At 41.4% G+C, this 22500-nt stretch overlaps 1 protein-coding gene and 16 non-coding genes across 17 annotated transcripts; all 17 read left to right on the forward strand.

The window, feature by feature from the left end:
* The first annotated feature begins 2106 nt into the window (after positions 1-2106).
* LOC138005749 (galanin receptor 2a-like) lies at positions 2107-3240 on the forward strand. The gene has a single exon (XM_068851932.1). The coding sequence runs from the start codon at positions 2113-2115 to the stop codon at positions 3088-3090; it is 978 nt and encodes a 325-aa protein (XP_068708033.1). The 5' UTR covers positions 2107-2112; the 3' UTR covers positions 3091-3240.
* A 5096-nt stretch (positions 3241-8336) lies between these two features.
* Positions 8337-8408, forward strand: Trnah-gug (transfer RNA histidin (anticodon GUG)). The gene has a single exon. It is a non-coding gene; the product is annotated as a tRNA-His (tRNA).
* A 509-nt stretch (positions 8409-8917) lies between these two features.
* Positions 8918-8989, forward strand: Trnah-gug (transfer RNA histidin (anticodon GUG)). The gene has a single exon. It is a non-coding gene; the product is annotated as a tRNA-His (tRNA).
* A 79-nt stretch (positions 8990-9068) lies between these two features.
* Trnah-gug (transfer RNA histidin (anticodon GUG)) lies at positions 9069-9140 on the forward strand. The gene has a single exon. It is a non-coding gene; the product is annotated as a tRNA-His (tRNA).
* Positions 9141-9672: 532 nt separating this feature from the next.
* Positions 9673-9744, forward strand: Trnah-gug (transfer RNA histidin (anticodon GUG)). Its single transcript has one exon. It is a non-coding gene; the product is annotated as a tRNA-His (tRNA).
* Positions 9745-10125: 381 nt separating this feature from the next.
* On the forward strand, positions 10126-10197 carry Trnah-gug (transfer RNA histidin (anticodon GUG)). The gene has a single exon. It is a non-coding gene; the product is annotated as a tRNA-His (tRNA).
* A 509-nt stretch (positions 10198-10706) lies between these two features.
* Positions 10707-10778, forward strand: Trnah-gug (transfer RNA histidin (anticodon GUG)). Its single transcript has one exon. It is a non-coding gene; the product is annotated as a tRNA-His (tRNA).
* Positions 10779-10857: 79 nt separating this feature from the next.
* Trnah-gug (transfer RNA histidin (anticodon GUG)) lies at positions 10858-10929 on the forward strand. Its single transcript has one exon. It is a non-coding gene; the product is annotated as a tRNA-His (tRNA).
* Positions 10930-11461: 532 nt separating this feature from the next.
* On the forward strand, positions 11462-11533 carry Trnah-gug (transfer RNA histidin (anticodon GUG)). Its single transcript has one exon. It is a non-coding gene; the product is annotated as a tRNA-His (tRNA).
* Positions 11534-11612: 79 nt separating this feature from the next.
* On the forward strand, positions 11613-11684 carry Trnah-gug (transfer RNA histidin (anticodon GUG)). The gene has a single exon. It is a non-coding gene; the product is annotated as a tRNA-His (tRNA).
* A 358-nt stretch (positions 11685-12042) lies between these two features.
* Positions 12043-12114, forward strand: Trnah-gug (transfer RNA histidin (anticodon GUG)). The gene has a single exon. It is a non-coding gene; the product is annotated as a tRNA-His (tRNA).
* Positions 12115-12193: 79 nt separating this feature from the next.
* Positions 12194-12265, forward strand: Trnah-gug (transfer RNA histidin (anticodon GUG)). Its single transcript has one exon. It is a non-coding gene; the product is annotated as a tRNA-His (tRNA).
* A 381-nt stretch (positions 12266-12646) lies between these two features.
* Positions 12647-12718, forward strand: Trnah-gug (transfer RNA histidin (anticodon GUG)). The gene has a single exon. It is a non-coding gene; the product is annotated as a tRNA-His (tRNA).
* A 79-nt stretch (positions 12719-12797) lies between these two features.
* On the forward strand, positions 12798-12869 carry Trnah-gug (transfer RNA histidin (anticodon GUG)). Its single transcript has one exon. It is a non-coding gene; the product is annotated as a tRNA-His (tRNA).
* A 774-nt stretch (positions 12870-13643) lies between these two features.
* On the forward strand, positions 13644-13715 carry Trnah-gug (transfer RNA histidin (anticodon GUG)). The gene has a single exon. It is a non-coding gene; the product is annotated as a tRNA-His (tRNA).
* Positions 13716-14693: 978 nt separating this feature from the next.
* Positions 14694-14765, forward strand: Trnah-gug (transfer RNA histidin (anticodon GUG)). Its single transcript has one exon. It is a non-coding gene; the product is annotated as a tRNA-His (tRNA).
* A 79-nt stretch (positions 14766-14844) lies between these two features.
* On the forward strand, positions 14845-14916 carry Trnah-gug (transfer RNA histidin (anticodon GUG)). Its single transcript has one exon. It is a non-coding gene; the product is annotated as a tRNA-His (tRNA).
* Positions 14917-22500: the final 7584 nt, after the last annotated feature.

A 22500-nucleotide genomic window follows, 5' to 3' on the forward strand; every position in this document is an offset into this window, starting at 1 on the left:
AATGATGTTTTTCGGTTAAATTCAAGAATACCCTCTACTTGTAAAAAGCTGCTCCCGCAGTCCTGCAGTAAGTTTACATAGATCAAACCGGTACAAAAAAATAAAGAATAAAATAAAGTTTTATTCTTCGTTCTTAAAGCGAACGAGACGAATTCAACAATAGCACGGTGGGACTCCGGGCGCCAATATTAATATTTCGTCTGTGGTAGAGTGAGACCGGAGGGAACACTAGCTGGTTCCATACTCTCATATCGTTCAATCGTCCTCGACTATTGGAATGTGGGTCCAACCGATTACTGCTTCAAAAGAGTGCATGAGGGTGTATTCTGAAATTGCTTGAGCTTTTAATTTTTTTTTTTCGCCTCGCTTTCTTGAGATCGGTGACAGACTGCGACTGAATGAGCTTGGTCGTTTACAGGTCACGTTCGTTCTGCAGAGACATGTTCTACTCAAATCGAAACTACAAACGGCTCACTCTTCTGCAATTGCTCCGGGCCCTAATTGAGACAACAGAAACTGATCTTAGCTACTTAATTCGGCTGTTTTCAATAAACACTCACCATTTCAACTTGTCATTTCAGCCAAAGGTTGCAGTTTGACACAAATTCTTGATCTTCCTTGAAAGAGAGCACCTCCAATACGTATACGGTTGCCATCAATGATAAAAGGAAAGTCGATGTTCTTATCCATTGATTAGCCATCCAAAATATACAGCAAAACGGTTAACGCTGGCTGCACAAGATTATCTGAGGCCAGTCAAAATACATTGAAAATCTCCCCTCGGGCATTTTAACCTTCGTGATTTTAATCATACCTCTGTGAGAAACTGGCATCCTAAATATGGCAGCGTGATACTTTATTACTGTCTGAAATTTTTGAACCTCCCTCGCTTTACCTAGCCTACGGACGCACACGGCCAAGGGAAATACGTCTGCGTTCGCAGGCTAGTCTTTATCACTAACTTGGTGAGTGGAATTCAGATGGAGACGCTTTCTGGGTTTTTTCTTAGGAAGACGGCGTGTTCCAGTGGTTATGCATGGGGATGGGTTTGCATGCAGATACCCCGGGTTTAAATCCCGTTTTGGATTTGTTTCCGGTTTCCCCAAATTCAACTCCACCATGCTTTGTACAAAGCCAACTGGTTGTCTCCTGCCAGTTGGGGTTCTTAATCATGTCATGTTTCTGTTAATTTTGAATTCTTTCGATCAGATTATTAAAAGTGGAGTGCCTGTAAACTAGCCTGATAATTAGTCTGATAAGCTTCTGATATCTAAGTGCACTTCCACTATATTAAAACAGAGAATTTATGTTTTTTATGACATCCATTATGAAATCACTGGTGATCTTTGTAATCTGATTGGCTCTCAGCAGTGCGATTTATTCCCAAATCGCAGTAATTTTTTGCTCTTAATCGCACCATTTCCCCAGCCAATGAGAAAGGAACACTAAAACAAAACAACCAATCAGATTTCGAGGCTTGTTTAAAGTAACCAATCAAATTGCAGGAAAATGAAAGACAAGGAAAACCACTGTGTGGCGAATTTTGCAATTTTTGTTCCCATCCGGATCAATAAAATATTGTTGCTAACTAAAATCTCGTATTTTAGCCATTTAATAATTATTGTGTGATTTCTAAAGGGATGTAAGAAAGTGGTAATTGAAGTGAGTGGAGTGCAATTTTGGTCTGAAATCATACTTGTGATTTCAGACCAAAGTGATGATTTCAAACCAAATTGCACTCCACTCACTTCACTTACCATTATTTCTTATATTTTTATTATTTCTATTTTGACAAAAGACAGGAATCGGAATTACGTCAATCGTCACCTAGAATTTGAAAAAAATGATAATGACAAGGATGAGTTTTGTCACACGCCTCCGGTCCGTGCCAACTTTTGAAGCCTATCAGGGCAAGTTCACACAAAAGCTAAGGATTTAACGCTTTCATTCTAAATTTAAATGCAGAGAATCTGAATAACACTTGGAGAAAACATTTAAAATAACCTCTTTTTTATACCTTATCTAAATATAAACAGCTGCATTAAAAGATTCGCACTGCATAACTTTGTTAACTGGTTCAAAGCACTGAACATTCGCCTAAGATTTGTCAGAATGGCAATGTTTTCTTCCTACCATAACTCGAAGTCAGCTTTTAATGTCACATTATGGACTCTGCAAGAGATGATCGTGGTTGCGGGGATTATTCAAAATGCACTCATTTTATTCATTGTACTCAAGAATAAGACTATGCACACAACAACCAACTACCTCCTTGCGAACCTGGCAGCGTCGGATTTGGTATCTTTAATCTTCTGTCCGATCCGCATGGCTTTAGATATTACGGACAATCACATCGGTGGGATGGCCGGACAAGTCATTTGTAAAGCGTTCACTGGGAATTTCCTTCCCAAACTGGCAAAATGTGCAGGGTTTACATCCTTAATTTTCTTAGCTACTGACAGATATCATGCCATCGCCACTCCCTTTATAATTCGCTATAGACTCACGAAAAACAACATTGGTTTCGCTATAGGCCTAACATGGGCCTTGGCAGTAACTTTCTGTCTACCATTTGTTATTTGGAGCGACTTCAACGAAAAAACAAAACGATGTCTCAATCCCTGGTCGATTGAAAAAGGAGCGTCAATGAAGATTTACATCGTGGCGATCAATATAGTGTTTCTTTGCTGTGCTTGTCTATTGATGTTCTGCTATGTGCAGATTTTAAGAGGAATTTTTATTACAAGAACGGTTTGTTCGGGAAACATAGCTTGTAGTGACCATACACAGTTAGCGGCAAAGAAAAAATTAGCGCGAACTTCGTTAGTGGTTAGTGTCAGCTTCTGCACCTGTTATAGTCCATCCTTGTTTTTTCAATTGTATTTGGCATTGACAACCCCTGAAACAGTGAACCAAAATTATGAAACAATGTATGTTGTTCATAGCCTGGCGAGCTTTATTTTGCTTCTTGGTTCATGTTTGAATCCGTTATTATACGCATTTCAAAGCTCCAATTATCGAGAAAATTTGAAACGGATTTTCACGAAGAAAAGGAGAATATGCACTGTGGGACCAGCGACGGTCGGCTGAGAATTTAAAAAGGACAGCGTGAAGTGCAATAGAAGACAGCTGCCCGGTATTTTTCCGGTAACAGGCTGTCGAAAATGTTCTGTCTTTCCTCGATTCTTAGGGCCAGTTATTTAAACAAAGTCTAACTTAGGCCGCGGCTTAAGACAATCAGAGGACCTCCAAATCTTTCTATAAGCGGTATATTTTAAGTAGATAAATTGCTGTCTAGTCTGAAATGCAAACCTTCTTGTTACCATCAGCAGCAGAAAATATTAAGATATGATTGTTGGCAATCTTGAAAATGGCTCAGAACGTGGTTTTGTTTAACATTGTCTAAACTATGTTTTAATAATCGACCCTTTATGTTTTAATTTAGATAATGAACTTACTAAAATTGAGAGGAGCCATCGCGGAAGCACACGTCAATAACTTATTGTCGGCGCAAGAAGAGTGTGTGCTAAGGGAAAAAACTACACATTATGGCAACACCTGGTGTTCAAAGTTCTAAACAGCGGCCATTAATTTTTGTGTTAATTAGCCCTGGAAATCGGAAATATAGTAATAATAGTAATAATAATAATAATGATAATAATAATAATAATAATAATAATAATGATAATAATAATAATTATTATTATTATTATTACTTTATTATTATTATTATTATTGTAATAATTTAAACATTTATAGCGCTCAAATATCTATATGAATATAATCAAGTGATTAACTTTAAAAAATGATAAATGAAATAATTATACATTAATTACAAAGGCGCGTAAATTAGGTCGAAGTGGTATATGTACACATTCATAACATTAAAAGTGAAGTATGGCCTGATGGGCATCATTGGCAAATACTAAAATAGACCACCAAAATTCAGGGAGGTCTGGAACCCAGTATGTTGCCATGGTAGCGAAACTGGTATGTTTATATTGTGGAGCACATGTACTAGAATCTTACTGCAAAGACTTTAGCATTTCTGGAACAAATTGGCTGATTTTTTTTTTTTTTTCATCATATATGATAAAAAATTCGGTTGAGTTCATGTCGTCATCACTTGGCTAATTTGCATACTTTAGAAACTTGAATATCTCTGGAACAAAAAGAGGTATTTGAAAATAGTAAACAGCATTCTTCTTTTCGTATAGACTACACGCTTATGTCCTACAATGGCTTAGATAGGAAAGATGCGAAATTCGTCATAGTAGCGCGTTACGGCCCCGGGCAAACGGCTTCCACACTTGCTTCAACATCTGTTCGATGGATGATGTTGAAAGATCTTGACTGCTGGGGTAGGCAAACGGTTTTCAACACATCATCAACATTTGATTCAACAAAGCTCACGAGAGGCCTTGTATTCAGTCCCAGGCTACAGCCGCTGTTGTTACTATGGATACGGACATGGATACGTCATTGAGAGCGTCATTAGTGCTCACGCGCACACTAAACACTGTTGAAAGAGGGCATTCTCGTCAGCAGATTACCGAACGTTATGTTTGCGCTTGACCCGAGGCTCTGGGAAACTCTATGCAGGAGAAGATGCGCCGTAGGGTCCTTATAGCCAAAAATTGGCTATTTGGACCTTACGGCGTCTGCTCACTCCTCGTGCAGGCATGAATGCACCAATGAGAGACGCTTTTCATTGCTGCTCAGGAAAACCAATGAGAAGACACTTTGTTTAAGGGTTCCCCAAAGCTCTTCTCTCCCACAGTCACGCGCAAAAGAGAAGAGCTCTGGGGTCGAGATTGCAAAGAGGGCGAAAACCGTCTTCAATTTCATGTAACAATGATTCGCGGTAACAACATCGCTGTTCAACAAAATCGAACGGATGTTGAAACAAATGTTGAAGGCTTTTGCCAGGGCCTTTAGTCAGTATATTACACATCTTTTAAGACCTTTTTCAGGCTCAAATCGAAAAGAAAAGAGCGTTCAGACTTCAGCCGCCCCACTACTTGCTTCTCCTTTAACAAGGCTATCAGTCCTTTTCCTTGCTTGAACCGCCTCTGTTAGGAATTTCATCATATTAAAAAACTTCCATTTGCTTTTATACCGCTCGCTAGTGGCATGCCCCGGACTTTAATTTCAACTCGGAATGCACTGCTAAATTGAGCTCTTAAAACGTTCCACTTTGAGGTAACTTTTTCTTTCGGAATATCCATTGCCTCTGCTATTTCCTGGAGAGCTTTCGTTCGCTTGCCGCAATCATGATAAAGGGGGCTAAACGTGTCCCGCAGACATGGCCTCGCTTCATACTCACTAATCTGAGCTTCAAATTCAACTTCCCAATCTTACCAAACTCTCTTCTTTTTCTTTCTTTTTTTCCCTTTCTGGCTGTCTGCAGCTGGCTCTTCGTCAATTGCAACAACCATGAGGCGCCGACTGTCCGTCATCTTTGTTTTGCAAATGACGCCAGAGGCCTAGGCTTGAAAATAAAATGGAGATTCGTGATTGGCTAGCAGGGCGAACGTGACCCGCTTCAGGATACAACTTTGTTGGAAGAGCGGCAAAACACTCTAACATTTTTTCGTTGATCAGAATTGTTGGGCGAAATGTTTGATCAAAAGCAAACTCTATCCAACATTTGAGCGAGCAAAAATTTTTGGAGAAGCATCATCCAACATGGGTGGCCAAACGGTCGAACAATGTTGGATCGAACAAAGTTATAACATTGAATCCAACTTTGTTCGATAGTTTGGCCAGGGCTTTAGAATCACTTTCAATCATGGCTCACACAGGTTTCTGCTTCATTATAGTTTTCCAGAAAGACTGAATTTTGTTTCTTACCACGCTGTTATGAATTTGCCACATTTAATCGGACACAATCATCAAAAACTAATTTTGGACACAATTCTAAACTGATTGTGACCAGGGGCCCACGCTCGAATTAGGATGTTTATTAGGACGGAAACATCATATACTCCCTCACTTATTCCAAAACCAAAATTTCGTCCTCACTAACGCAATTCATAATTATTAAAAGAATAAGAGACTCATGCGGTACTAAGGGACCTCTTATTCTCAAAATTGTAAACAGTAAGACTGAGCAGTAAAGGGAAAAGGATAAAGCATGTCTGAATATCACATTAAAAAATACTCAACTCTGCAATGGGCTAGGTAACTGAGCCGAAAAAGAGATTTAAAAGCACGTTTAGGGCAAACGTTAAGCACAAATTTGAGTAACTTCATCTCATTTCCTGCATTAAGTACAGTGCTTTCGCACGGGTTGGCAAACTAGAGAAACAAGTTACTAAATAAGAACAAAAACAATGTATAACGAGCAGAAGCACGGCCCTTGCCGTTAGCCGCAAACGCGTTCACATTTCGGTGAAATTTTTGCCGGTACATAAAAATTATACCTCGAAGAAAATTAAAAAAGGGTAACAGACGTTTGGAGACATCAAATAATAGCTGGATAGTGTTTGTAGTAGGCGTTTCCATTGAAACACCACGGTTTAAGTCCACGAGTTTTACGAGTGGCGTAATAATTTTCAATTGCGCAGAGCCAGAATCCAGAAACAGAATCCAGAAAGAGCCAGAAACATTTGCGGGTTGGGTGCTGCACGTATAAATTTTTTTTATTCTTCCTTGAATATCATGAGCAAGTTAATTCCCCTGATTTTCTTTAACCCGACACAGTCAAGCCGCCTATTGGTTAGGACACTGCGTTGCAGCCGCTGTAACGCCGGTTCAAAATCTTGGTCCCGGGAATGGAATCCAACTAGACGCACTGCGAGCGTAAACTGGGTTGCCTGTGGTATGTGTTTCACAAAAAAAGAGGACACTGAGTTGAATAGTATTGAATGCACTAAAACTGGATTTACTCATGAGTAATGCTGGCAGGGCCAATCCGAAAATAACAAAGAAAAAAGCCTAGGAATCAAATAGGTACTCATGGTAACTCTTACCGTGGAAGAAGCACGCCATGGGATCGAGCTTGTTCGGAAGCGGTGGGCGAACTCGGTCCAACAGCAATGTCCTTTAATCAATTTAATCATATAGTTTTTTTCCCTATCATTAGCAACTTAACTACCCCTATTTTCTCTATCTCAACACAGCAAAGCCGCGATCGTCTAAAGGTTAGGACACTGCGTTGTGGCCGCAGTAACCCAGTTTCAAATCCTGGTCCCGGCAAATTAATCGTATAATTTTTTTCAGTTAAATATCATTAGCAAGTAACCTAACCCGATTTTCTCTATCTCCACTCAAAAAAGCCGCGATCGTCTAGTGGTTAGGACATTGCGTTGTGGCCGCAGTAACCCAGGTTCAAATCCTCGTCCCGGCAATTTAATCATATGATTTTTTTCCCTTAAATATCATTAGCAAGTTAACTACCCCGATTTTCTCTATCTCAAAACAACAAAGCCGCGATCGTCTAGTGGTTAGGACACTGCGTTGTGGCCGCAGTAACCCAGGTTTAAATCCTGGTCCCGGCAATTTAATCATTTGATTTTTTTTCCTTAAATATCATTAGCAAGTTATCTACCCCGATTTTCTCTACCTCAACACAACAAAGCCGCGATCGTCTAGTGGTTAGGACACTGCGTTGTGGCCGCAGTAACCCACGTTCAAATCCTGGTCCCGGCAATTTAATCATATGATTTTTTTCCCTTAAATATCATTAGCAAGTTAACTACCCCTATTTTCTCTATCTCAACACAACAAAGCCGCGATCGTCTAGTGGTTAGGACACTGCGTTGTGGCTGCAGTAACCCAGGTTCAAATCCTGGTCCCGGCAATTTAATCATATGATTTTTTTCAATTAAATATCATTAGCAAAATAACTACCCCGATTTTCTCAACCTCAACACAACAAAGCTGCGATCGTCTAGTGGTTAGGACACTGCGTTGTAGCCGCAGCAACCCAGGTTCAAATCCTGGTCCCGGCAATTTAATCATATGATTTTTTTCCCTTAAATATCATTAGCAAATTATCTACCCCGATTTTCCCTACCTCAACACAACAAGGCCGCGTTCGTCTAGTGGCTAGGACACTGCGTTGTGGCCGCAGTAATCCAGGTTCAAATCCTGGTCCCGGCAATTTAATCATTTGATTTTTTTTCCTTAAATATCATTAGCAAGTTATCTACCCCGATTTTCTCTACCTCAACACAACAAAGCCGCGATCGTCTAGTGGTTAGGACTCTGCGTTGTGGCCGAAGTAACCCAGGTTAAAATCCTGGTCCCGGCAATTTAATCATATGATTTTTTTCCCTTAAATATCATTAGCAAATTAACTACCCCGATTTTCTAAATCTCACCACAACAAAGCCGCGATCGTCTAGTGGTTAGGACACTGCGTTGTGGCCGCAGTAACCCAGGTTCAAATCCTGGTCCCGGCAATTTATTTATATGATTTTTTTCCCTTAAATATCATTAGCAAGTTAACTATTCCGTTTTTCTCTATCTCAACACAACAAAGCCGCGATCGTGTAGTGGTTAGGACACTGCAATGTGGCCGCAGTAACCCATGTTAAAATCCTGGTCCCGGCAATTTCATCATATGATTTTTTTCAATTAAATATCATAAGCAAGTTAACTACCCCGATTTTCTCAACCTCAACACAACAAAGCCGCGATCGTCTAGTGGTTAGGACACTGCGTTGTGGCTGGTCCCGGCAGATTAATTATATGATTTTTTTCAATTAAATATCATTAGCAAAATAACTACCCCGATTTTCTCAATCTCAACACAACAAAGCCGCGTTCGTTTAGTGGTTAGGACACTGCGTTGTGGCCGCAGTAACCCAGGTTTAAATCCTGGTCCCGGCAATTTAATCATTTGATTTTTTTTCCTTAAATATCATTAGCAAGTTATCTACCCCGATTTTCTCTACCTCAACACAACAAAGCCGCGATCGTCTAGTGGTTAGGACACTGCGTTGTGGCCGCAGTAACCCAGGTTCAAATCCTGGTCCCGGCAATTTAATCATATGATTTTTTTCCCTTAAATATCATTAGCAAGTTAACTACCCCGACTTTCTCTATCTCAACACAACAAAGCCGCGATCGTCTAGTGGTTAGGACACTGCGTTGTGGCCGCAGTAACCCAGGTTCAAATCCTGGTCCCGGCAATTTAATCACATGATTTTTTTCAATTAAATATCATTAGCAAAATAACTACCCCGATTTTCTCAACCTCAACACAACAAAGCTGCGATCGTCTAGTGGTTAGGACACTGCGTTGTGGCCGCAGTAACCCAGGTTCAAATCTTGGTCCCGGCAATTTAATCATATGAATTTTTTTCCTTAAATATCATTAGCAAGTTATCTACCCCGATTTTCTCTACCTCAACACAACAAAGCCGCGTTCGTCTAGTGGTTAGGACACTGCGTTGTGGCCGCAGTAATCCAGGTTCAAATCCTGGTCCCGGCAATTTAAGCATTTGATTTTTTTTCCTTAAATATCATTAGCAAGTTATCTACCCCGATTTTCTCTACCTCAACACAACAAAGCCACGATCGTCTAGTGGTTAGGACACTGCGTTGTGGCCGAAGTAACCCAGGTTAAAATCCTGGTCCCGGCAATTTAATCATATGCTTATTATCCCTTAAATATCATTAGCAAATTAACTACCCCGATTTTCTAAATCTCACCACAACAAAGCCGCGATCGTCTAGTGGTTAGGACACTGCGTTGTGGCCGCAGTAACCCAGGTTCAAATCCTGGTCCCGGCAATTTAATCATATGATTTTTTTCCCTTAAATATCATTAGCAAATTATCTACCCCGATTTTCCCTACCTCAACACAACAAGGCCGCGTTCGTCTAGTGGCTAGGACACTGCGTTGTGGCCGCAGTAATCCAGGTTCAAATCCTGGTCCCGGCAATTTAATCATTTGATTTTTTTTCCTTAAATATCATTAGCAAGTTATCTACCCCGATTTTCTCTACCTCAACACAACAAAGCCGCGATCGTCTAGTGGTTAGGACTCTGCGTTGTGGCCGAAGTAACCCAGGTTAAAATCCTGGTCCCGGCAATTTAATCATATGATTTTTTTCCCTTAAATATCATTAGCAAATTAACTACCCCGATTTTCTAAATCTCACCACAACAAAGCCGCGATCGTCTAGTGGTTAGGACACTGCGTTGTGGCCGCAGTAACCCAGGTTCAAATCCTGGTCCCGGCAATTTATTTATATGATTTTTTTCCCTTAAATATCATTAGCAAGTTAACTATTCCGTTTTTCTCTATCTCAACACAACAAAGCCGCGATCGTGTAGTGGTTAGGACACTGCAATGTGGCCGCAGTAACCCATGTTAAAATCCTGGTCCCGGCAATTTCATCATATGATTTTTTTCAATTAAATATCATAAGCAAGTTAACTACCCCGATTTTCTCAACCTCAACACAACAAAGCCGCGATCGTCTAGTGGTTAGGACACTGCGTTGTGGCTGGTCCCGGCAGATTAATTATATGATTTTTTTCAATTAAATATCATTAGCAAAATAACTACCCCGATTTTCTCAATCTCAACACAACAAAGCCGCGTTCGTTTAGTGGTTAGGACACTGCGTTGTGGCCGCAGTAACCTAGGTTTAAATCCTGGTCCCGGCAATTTAATCATTTGATTTTTTTTCCTTAAATATCATTAGCAAGTTATCTACCCCGATTTTCTCTACCTCAACACAACAAAGCCGCGATCGTCTAGTGGTTAGGACACTGCGTTGTGGCCGCAGTAACCCAGGTTCAAATCCTGGTCCCGGCAATTTAATCATATGATTTTTTTCCCTTAAATATCATTAGCAAGTTAACTACCCCGACTTTCTCTATCTCAACACAACAAAGCCGCGATCGTCTAGTGGTTAGGACACTGCGTTGTGGCCGCAGTAACCCAGGTTCAAATCCTGGTCCCGGCAATTTAATCACATGATTTTTTTCAATTAAATATCATTAGCAAAATAACTACCCCGATTTTCTCAACCTCAACACAACAAAGCTGCGATCGTCTAGTGGTTAGGACACTGCGTTGTGGCCGCAGTAACCCAGGTTCAAATCTTGGTCCCGGCAATTTAATCATATGATTTTTTTTCCTTAAATATCATTAGCAAGTTATCTACCCCGATTTTCTCTACCTCAACACAACAAAGCCGCGTTCGTCTAGTGGTTAGGACACTGCGTTGTGGCCGCAGTAATCCAGGTTCAAATCCTGGTCCCGGCAATTTAAGCATTTGATTTTTTTTCCTTAAATATCATTAGCAAGTTATCTACCCCGATTTTCTCTACCTCAACACAACAAAGCCACGATCGTCTAGTGGTTAGGACACTGCGTTGTGGCCGAAGTAACCCAGGTTAAAATCCTGGTCCCGGCAATTTAATCATATGCTTATTATCCCTTAAATATCATTAGCAAATTAACTACCCCGATTTTCTAAATCTCACCACAACAAAGCCGCGATCGTCTAGTGGTTAGGACACTGCGTTGTGGCCGCAGTAACCCAGGTTCAAATCCTGGTCCCGGCAATTTATTCATATGATTTTTTTCCCTTAAATATCATTAGCAAGTTAACTATTCCGTTTTTCTCTATCTCAACACAACAAAGCCGCGATCGTCTAGTGGTTAGGACACTGCGTTGTGGCCGCAGTAACCCAGGTTCAAATCCTGGTCCCGGCAATTTATTTATATGATTTTTTTCCCTTAAATATCATAAGCAAGTTAACTACCCCGATTTTCTCAACCTCAACACAACAAAGCCGCGATCGTCTAGTGGTTAGGATACTGCGTTGTGGCTGGTCCCGGCAGATTAATTATATGATTTTTTTCAATTAAATATCATTAGCAAAATAACTACCCCGATTTTCTCAATCTCAACACAACAAAGCCGCGTTCGTTTAGTGGTTAGGACACTGCGTTGTGGCCGCAGTAACCCAGGTTTAAATCCTGGTCCCGGCAATTTAATCATTTGATTTTTTTTCCTTAAATATCATTAGCAAGTTATCTACCCCGATTTTCTCTACCTCAACACAACAAAGCCGCGATCGTCTAGTGGTTAGGACACTGCGTTGTGGCCGCAGTAACCCAGGTTCAAATCCTGGTCCCGGCAATTTAATCATATGATTTTTTTCCCTTAAATATCATTAGCAAGTTAACTACCCCGACTTTCTCTATCTCAACACAACAAAGCCGCGATCGTCTAGTGGTTAGGACACTGCGTTGTGGCCGCAGTAACCCAGGTTCAAATCCTGGTCCCGGCAATTTAATCATATGATTTTATTTCCTTAAATATCATTAGCAAGTTATCTACCCCGATTTTCTCTACCTCAACACAACAAAGCCGCGTTCGTCTAGTGGTTAGGACACTGCGTTGTGGCCGCAGAAATCCAGGATCAAATCCTGGTCCCGGCAATTTAAGCATTTGATTTTTTTTCCTTAAATATCATTAGCAAGTTATCTACCCCGATTTTCTCTACCTCAACACAACAAAGCCACGATCGTCTAGTGGTTAGGACACTGCGTTGTGGCCGAAGTAACCCAGGTTAAAATCCTGGTCCCGGCAATTTAATCATATGCTTATTATCCCTTAAATATCATTAGCAAATTAACTACCCCGATTTTCTAAATCTCACCACAACAAAGCCGCGATCGTCTAGTGGTTAGGACACTGCGTTGTGGCCGCAGTAACCCAGGTTCAAATCCTGGTCCCGGCAATTTATTCATATGATTTTTTTCCCTTAAATATCATTAGCAAGTTAACTATTCCGTTTTTCTCTATCTCAACACAACAAAGCCGCGATCGTCTAGTGGTTAGGACACTGTGTTGTGGCCGCAGTAACCCAGGTTCAAATCCTGGTCCCGGCAATTTAATCATATGATTTTTTTCAATTAAATATCATAAGCAAGTTAACTACCCCGATTTTCTCTATCTCAACACAACAAAGCCGCGATCGTCTAGTGGTTAGGACACTGCGTTGTGGCCGCAGTAAACCAGGTTCAAATCCTGGTCCCGGCAATTTAATCATATGATTTTTTTCCCTTAAATTTCATTAGCAAGTTAACTACCCCGATTTTCTCTATCTCAACACAACAAAGCCGCGATCGTCTACTGGTTAGGACACTGCGTTGTGGCCGCAGTAACCCAGGTTCAAATCCTGGTCTTGGCAATTTAATCATATGTTTTTTTTCCCTTAAATATCATTAGCAAGTTATCTACCCCGATTTTCCCTACCTCAACATAACAAAGCTGCGATCGTCTAGTGGTTAGGACACTGCGTTGTGGCCGCAGTAAACCAGGTTCAAATCCTGGTCCCGGCAATTTAATCATTTGATTTTTTTTCCTTAAATATTATTAGCAAGTTATCTACCCCGATTTTCTCTACCTCAACACGGCAAAGCCGCGATCGTCTAGTGGTTGGGACACTGCGTTGTGGCCGCAGTAACCCAGGTTCAAATCCTGGTCCCGGCAATTTAAGTTAACTACCTCGATTTTGTATCGTCTAGTGGTTAGGACACTGCGTTGTGGCCGCAGTAACCCAGGTTCAAATCCTAGTCTCGGCAATTTAATCATTGGATTTTTTCCTTTAAATATCATTAGCAAGTTAACTACCTTGATTTTCTCTATTTCAACACAACAAAGCCGCGATCGTCTAGTGGTTAGGACACTGTGTTGTGGCCGCAGTAACCCAGGTTCAAATCCTGGTCCCGGCAATTTAATCATTTGATTTTTTTCCCTTAAATATCATTAGCAAGTTAACTACCCCGATTTTCTCTATCTCAAGACAAGAAAGCCGCGATCGTGTAGTGGTTAGGACACTGCAATGTGGCCGCAGTAACCCAGGTCAAATCCTGGTCCCGGCAATTTAATCGTATAATTTTTTTCAGTTAAATATCATTAGCAAGTAACCTACACCGATTTTCTCTATCTCGACTCCAAAAAGCCGCGATCGTCTAGTGGTTAGGACAGTGCGCTGTGGCCACAGTAACCCAGATTCAATTCCTGGTCTCGGCAATTTAATCATATGATGTTTTCTCTTAAACAACATTAGCAAGTTAACTACCCCGATTTTCTCTGTCTCAACTCAACGAAGCCTCGATCGTCTACTGGTTAGGACACTGCGTTGTGGCTGCAGTAACCCGGGTTCAAATCCTAGTCTCGGCAATTTAATCATTGGATTTTTTCCATTAAATATCATTAGCAAGTTAACTACCCCGATTTTCTTTATCTCAATACAACAAAGCCGCGATCGTGTAGTGGTTAGGACACTGCAATGTGGCCGCAGTAACCCAGGTCAAATCCTGGTCCCGGCAATTTAATCGTATAATTTTTTTCAGTTAAATATCATTAGCAAGTAACCTACACCGATTTTCTCTATCTCGACTCCAAAAAGCCGCGATCGTCTAGTGGTTAGGACACTGCGTTGTGGCCACAGTAACCCAGATTCAATTCCTGGTCTCGGCAATTTAATCATATGATGTTTTCCCTTAAACAACATTAGCAAGTTAACTACCCCGATTTTCTCTGTCCCAACTCAACAAAGCCGCGATCGTCTAGTGGTTAGGACACTGCGTTGTGGCCGCAGTAACCCAGATTCAAATCCTAGTCTCGGCAATTTAATCATTGGATTTTTCCATTAAATATCATTAGCAAGTTAACTACCCCGATTTTCTCTATCTTAACACAACAAAGCCGCGATCGTCTAGTGGTTAGGACACTGTGTTGTGGCCGCAGTAACCCAGGTTCAAATCCTGGTCCCGGCAATTTAATCGTATAATTTTTTTCAGTTAAATATCATTAGCAAGTAACCTACACCGATTTTCTCTATCTCGACTCCAAAAAGCCGCGATCGTCTAGTGGTTAGGACACTGCGTTGTGGCCGCAGTAACCCAGGTTCAAATCCTGGTCCCGGCATTTTTGATATTCTAATAGAGGAGCTACGAGTAGTCAAGGGGTTAGTCTTTTAGCTGCTCGTCAATCTGTTTAATCTGTGGTTGGTTTTGTCCATCGAGCGCAGTTTTTCATTTATCCTAGTTTTAAAGGACATTGTCCGTTTTTAAAGGGTAACTCTCGCCTAAAAGACACTTTTTTGGGAGAATATTACAAAACGTGTCGGTAATGTTTTTTACGTAAAAAAAATGGTGCTCAGAAGGTTTTTTACCCGTGAATTTTAGCCTTAAATCTTGTAGATCACCGCTTGTTCAGAATCTTGTCAGAAACGCTTCGATTTGCTTCACGTGATCCGATACGTCACAGGTGTGGAACCACAGCCAAATGATTTCAGCTCTAGTACCGGGCGCTCGGACTCTGCTAGCGATTCTTCCGATTTCAAAGGAGCTACAGGAGGCGCTGCCATCGGCGATCTAAAACAACCCTTTTCGGAAGTTCATCCGTGGTGTTTCGAGCCTCCAGCTCGATCTAGAGAAACGCCAGAAAGAGTGGAAAACCCAGAACGTCGTCGGCGACCCGGTGAGCTCGACAGCGAAGAATGGTGAGTGTGGAGGCCTGCTCGTGCAGTTTCTTTTGTCAAGTGCACTCTCTTGCTGGTTATTTTGTGTATCTCCTTTGAGAATTTTTGTACACCTGGAAGTTCATTAAATATGCTTTTGTTCGACAGATAGCTCTTGCAGTGTTCGTTATAATTTTATATGCCGTCTTTGCATGTCCAGCAACGGATAGAATGTTTTTTTAACTACATGTACTCCATGATCGACACTCCATACAAACCGCCTCAACATGCTTCTTCTTTCTCGGAGCCCATTCTTAGCTGAAGATTCTTGTGAGTGTGTATGCAGATGCCACCGGAAGTTGAGACCCAAAACACTGTATACATTTTTCCGTGTCTGACTGAAAAAATAAACTGGCTGAACAGCGTCTGCAAGCCCCTACGTGGTCCTACGTTCTTGAGAAGATCGAGAGATTTCCTCGAAATTGGAAAAATGTTTAGACTACCGGACGAAGAGTACTTTAAACACCTTGTCAGACCGCCGGACATGTACATGTAGCCGCGTTGCTGTTCATTTAAAGTTGTAAATAAAGGATCCTCTTACGTGTCAATTTCGTTTCTTTCTTTGCAAATAGTTTTTCGAGGGGTAGTGGACAAATTATTTATCTATTCGGAACTAAGATCAGTTAGTATCTCTTATCACGAGCTTGGAGACTATTTGAATTTTTTAGACAGAAACGAAATACGATTTAGTATTTCTGCTGTTGGGTTGGAACAACTTGCCTTGGCGGAATGGCATTTTATTTTTCTTCAACAGCATCTTTGAAGCATAGCTAGCGACAATCATTCCGCAATCGTGATAATCTTCGGGAGTGAAATGATCGCTGAAAATGTCACCCTAACCTGGTTTCCATGAGTCAGAGTTTCTTTTTTGGCGAACAAACAAAACCTATTGTCGACGAATTTTTTTCTTCAGTGGAGAATTTATGCATGGAGACCCCCTCTGTATTCGTCTTATCGCAGAACATCACAACACAGCGCTTCCCAGGTTCTTTTTTACTTTTCCTCGCCATTCCACACGGCCAGATTTAAATTTCTTATTACTATTATCTTTCTCCATTTCTTCGAATTCCTTTTAAATATTGTTTGGGAGGGTGGTTAGAGTTACGGTTGGGTAATGCATGTGTAGTAGATAACCTGAATTTCCGATCCGGCTCAGGAAGGTCGAGTCAACAGGACGTAAACATTCTTCGGGTTTCAAACGTATCATAATTTTGCATATCTTGCATCATTTTAACATTATATCATCTTAAAGAAAAGAGAAGAATCTTGGAACGACTTGTACTCACGGTAAGCTTAATTGCAATGGTTTTAATTTCAAATTGAAAACTGAAATTTTAGATAAGGATTTCTTTTGTATAAAACAAAACCCGTCAACAAATTGATGTTAACGTCGATTAAACGGCGCGGCACCAAGCATAAAACCTGTGAAAATCATATTGCTATTACAACCCTTTTACGTCCTATTTTCCAACATAAGAGGTTTAATATGAAAAGTAGCATTTGCGCTGCACCCTGGACTCTTTGAACTCACTTTTTCGCGGACTAAATTTCACATGCAAACATGTTCCACACCTGTGACGTATCATCCCACGTGATCTTAAAACGACGCGTTTTTTTTAAATGGCTGCCATGTTGCAAAGAAAAAAAATCATAAAAAAATCAGCTTTTAACTTATAGACTATAATTTTTTTTGAAAACCTTTTCTTATCAAGGAAGGCATACGAAAAGTACATTGAAAAACAAGAAATTTGGTGAGAGTTACCCTTTAAGCTAAGTGATCGTAGAGAAGTCGACAAGTGAAAGAATCAATTTTACCTTTAGGGAGGCCATGATGACCGACCGGAAAGGTCGAAGCGTTACTTTCAAAGTGCCTCATGCGATGAATTTGAGAGACCTGAAGACTGGTTTGGAAAGTGAAATTAGTTCGGAGATTGTGGTATTTCAAGATCTTGGAGGAGGAGAGTATTTGGTAGAATTTTCGAGTGTGAGTGATGCAGAAGCTCTGGTAGAAGAAGGCTTCGATGTCAGTGAACTTCATGTTGCTTGTCACCCGCCTCATGCTCAGTTTATTAATGTCAGCATAATGGATCTACGATCGTATATCGAGGACAAGGAAGTCAGAAAGGTGCTATCCCAATATGGGGAGATTAAAGAAGATGTTATCCGGCTAAAGTACAGAGCAGATCATGAATTAGCTGGCTTGGAAAATGACAACAGGCTCGTGAGGATGCTCTTAACCGAGAAATCGATCCCCTATTCTCTTCGGATTGGAGGAGAGTGGTGTCGGATAATCCACAAAAACCAGCAACCAGTGTGCGGAGAATGCAAAGAGTTAGGCCACACTAGGAAAAGATGTCCGCAAATTGAATGCGGGAATTGTAAAGAGAAGGGTCATTTTTGACGTATGTGTGTGACAAAAGGGTCATTCAAGCTGAAGAACCGAGAAAGCAGGAGGATCAAGGAGTGGAGGTCGTACCTTTGTCACCGGCGAAAACGTCAAGGCTGTAGCTAGCGGAGGGGCAAGGGGGGGTAGTTAGCCTCCCCTCCCCCCCCCCCCCCACCACACCCCAAAATATTTTGAAAAAAAAAATTCTTTTTCTGAAGTATTGAGCAGAAAGCCTGAAATTTGCTGAAATTACCTTGTTAGTTTGAAACTTTTCACAACCGATCGCTTGTCGTTATGAAACAGGGGAGAAGGGGGCAGCAATATTCTAATACAATGCGTCAGTTCCACTTCTATAGTTACTCACGTATTTGGTATAAATACCCTGGAATGAGTAGGGATTGGTATACAAGGTAGTCTCCCCAGACATTTCTCGAGTATAATGATAAAGTGTTGTTGTCGCTATGGAAGCATCTGAAGGGATGCTCCTAATTCATCGTGGGACAGATTACATACTGGAACCTGAGGTGATTTACGAAATGAAACAAAACTGACGAAGTGAACGAACCTGGCTTCGTTTTAACTAAGTTCCCTGAGTAAGTATTTATATCGTCGATTCTAAGCCGTAATTAACTTTGAAGTAGGAAAACGTTTAGTAGGAAATCCAATTGGAGAAATCCTAGACTTACCTTGGTGGGATTAACGTTTACTTTTGATTAGCATTTAATACCTCTGCATTCATTTCAAATTTTTCTGAAAAAGCATTTCTTCAGACCTCGCTTTATTGCCCCCCAGTAATAAATTTCTAGCTACAGCCTTGAACGTCTAGCGATAATGATGCAGTTAACGTAAAAGAATCTAATGATGATGAAGGAAAGATTGTGCAACGGGAGAACAATGAAACGGTTAAAGACATGGTTGATACATCAGAGGCTATGGTCACGGAGCATGCGGTTCAGGGATGTAAAAGACAGATTTCGGACCCTGATTCGGACGGAAAAATTCAACATCGACGGGCAAGAATCCACCCTGTCCCAAATTTCGCTGCTGGTAAGCAAAGGGATAAGAATGCTTCTACATCTGCCGCTAAAAAGGCCCCTACCGATAGTTTTCCATAATGTTTATTTTCCGACGACACTCGTTCATGGCAAATTCGTATTTATTCTTTTTCTCCCTGATTCTATTAATGACCATTCTGGCTAGTATTAATTGCAATGGCCTTCGCTGTTCGGACAAACGAAAACTGGCTTTTTTTTTAAGAGGAACAGATTTGACATTATTTTTCTTTAGGAAACACACTGGACGGTTGATTTGGAAATGCAAATAAACCGCGAGTGGGAGGTGCCCATGGATCGAACTCTTCCCAAGGTATGGCCATACTGATTGCTTCGCGCTTGGATTACAATGAGAAGCAAATTCGGAGGGATAACGATGGTCGTATTTTGAATATGTTTTTGGAAATTGACGATCGCACGCTTAACTTGATTAATGTTTATGCTCCATCAAAAGATTCTCAGCGACGTGCTTTTTTTCTCGGAGTTGAATAGGTTCCTGTCGGATTCAAACGATAACATCTTTGGAGGCGATTTTAACTGTATTTTTAACTCGCGCTTGGATAAGCTCAGTGGGGTCCCTAATGCGCGTCAATCCGCGTCCATGCTTCTAAATGCCCTTAATACGCGTTTTAGTTTGGTAGACGTTTGGAGGGAACGACATAAGGATGAACGCAATTTCACGTGGACAGGTAGAGATCCAAGAGATCTATCTCTTTTCATCCGCACACGTATTGATTACTTTTTCATCTGTAAACCCGTTAATCAATGTGTAACCGCAACGGATATTCAACCCTATCCCCACTCGGATCACGATTGTTTGACTCTGACCATTGATTTTGAAATAATTGAACGTGGCCCGGAATACTGGCACTTGAATAACGAGCTTCTTGAGGATGGCGTTTTGCAAGAGGAAATCGAGCGTTTCTGGTCAAATTGGGTTGAAGAGTTCGAAAATTTTGCTGACCCTTTTGAGTGCTGGGAGAAAGCAAAGTTAAGCTTTAAGCGGATTGCTATTAGACGGTCGACGATCATTGGAAAATTTCAGCGTTATGAACGGTTTGTTTCACAGAGTAGACTGCATGGATAAGCTTCAAGAGCGGGCAAAGAATGGTACCACTAGTGATATAGAGCAATATCTCTTAGCAAAGGAGGCCTTGAGGCAGCTCGAACTTAAGGAGTTGGAGGGTATGAAAATCCGAACAAAAGCGCAGTTTGTCGAGGAAGGTGAAAAGAGTACTCGTTTCTTTTTTTCTCTTGAGAAACGCCGTCGTTCAGCACAAAACATACGTGTTTTAACGAAGGATAACATGGATACCATGAAACTAGGGACTTGATGGGGGAGGCCTTTTCTTTTTATAAATATCTTTACGCGGCGCAGCCTTGTGACGAAAAGGTACAAAGAGAATTCCTAGATGGAGCATACCCCGAACGTGTAGAGAATACGCGAGACTCTTGTGAAGGAGAGATTACAACTGGTGAGTTAAAAAAGGGCTGTTGATGCAATGGAAAAGGACAAGTCGCCTGGTCTTGATGGTATTACTACCAATTTTTATAAGCATTTCTGGCACCTGTTAGGTGATAAATTAGTTCAGGTCTATAACCATGCGTTCCGGGTTGGCCGCCTTTCGGTGTCACAACGGCGAGGAATAATCTTTATTATTCAAGAAGGGTGACCGCTCTCAGTTGAAAAATTGGAGGCCCATCACATCACTCTTCTTACGACCGATTATAAGATTCTATCTAAAGCGCTTGCGAATAGGCTACATGAGGTGTTGCCACTCATCATTCACTCAGAGCAAACTGCCTCCAATAAGGGGAGAACAATCAATGTCAATGCTCGATTATTACACGATGTAATTGCGTATGCCAACACATACTCTGTGCCATTTGTTGTTGTAAGTGTCGACCAGATGACGGCCTTCGACAGAGTATCGCACGATTTCCTGTTCAAGTGCCTTAAGCGCTTTGGCTTTGTCCCTTCCTTTATCCAGTGGATCCAAGTTCTATATACTTCTGTGTCAAGTTCCCTCAAGGTTAACGGCTCGCTAACTGCTTTTGTCTATTTGGAAAGAGGATTAAGGTAAGGCTGTCCATTATCTATGACTCTATATGTTCTAACTGTTGAATCCATGGCTATCAATATTCGCTTATATCCAGGAATCCATGGTGTTAAACCTCCTGGGTCCGAAAACGAAGTTAAGTTATCCCAGTTCGCTGATGACACGACCCTCTTACTCACGGATGAGCAGTCAATTGCTGAAACCTTTCGCGTTTTCGACCGGTATGAACTCGCCTCCGGGGCTAAGATCAATAAAAGTAAATGTAAGGGATTGTGGAGCAATGATTTTTCTAATCGAACTGATCAGCTGTATGATTTTGCCTGGTATAATGAATACATCCCGGATAAAATTCTCGGTCAATTTTTCGGCAATGTGGACTGCTCTCTTTTAAACTGGAATGCCAAGATCTCAAAAATCAATAACATCATAGCAGCCTGGCGTCAAAGAGATCTTAGTTATTAAGGCAGGGCCTTGATATTAACAGTTTGTTAACATCGACTTTGTGGTACAGTGTTACTTCACTGTCTGTTCCATCTTGGGTTATCACGCAAATAGAGCAATCAGTGTACAACTTCTTTTGGGGCCCGAACAGGCACCCTGTTGACAATCGGGACATACTGGCTCTCCCTCTGATGGAAGGGGGTTTTAACATTCCACGCCTTGAAACTAAGGGCCAAGCCTTTAGGTTGAACACTTTAGAAGATTATTGTCGGGTGAGGACGCCCACTGGAAGACCTTCACGGCCTACTTTTTACGTATCTCAAATGTGGATCTTGGCAAACTATCCCTAGTACTTGAGTAGCCTCTCCAACGCATTGACCTTAACATTCCAGCTTTTCACAAGGAACTATTGTCCGCTTGGGTTAAACATGAGCCGTGCCGTCTTCGCACAAACGTACCAACCATGGCCACGGACATCCTAAATGAACCACTCTTTCTTTACAGGCATATCACTCTTCATGATGAGTTACTATTTTTCAAGGACTGGATTGCAGCAGGGGTTATTAAGATAAGCGATATTTGTTACGAGGTAGTTCCTAGGTAGTCAGAGCTGTTCACGAGATCTTGGCTGGCAAGATAGGGAACGATGGTCACACTTTAGACAGAACGTCCCGAGAGTTGAACAAGATCCTATCCGCGATCCCTCAGCATTGGACGAAACAGATATGCTCGGCTAAGAGGACCACCCCCTACTCTCCAACCCTGTTTTGCGATCCACCCTGCAGGCGCAGGTCAAACTCCGACTGATATCTTATCTTGCAAGACGTGACATTTTTATGGTCAATTACATGATCGGATAAAGCCAGTTGTTCCAGCAATAGATCAATGGCCTGAGCCAGTCTTCTCCTCCAAGCAGTGAAAGACCCTATACTCACCGTTAGTAAGCAAGATTGCTCATCGGGTGCTTCCTGCAGCTCTCTCTCTAAACAGGATGGGAATATTAGACACGCCCAATTGTCATCGCTGTAGTCTAGTGGTTAGGACACTGGG

The sequence above is a fragment of the Montipora foliosa genome, chromosome 6, assembly GCF_036669935.1.
Source record: "Montipora foliosa isolate CH-2021 chromosome 6, ASM3666993v2, whole genome shotgun sequence".
In the NCBI taxonomy this organism is placed as follows: domain Eukaryota; kingdom Metazoa; phylum Cnidaria; class Anthozoa; order Scleractinia; family Acroporidae; genus Montipora; species Montipora foliosa.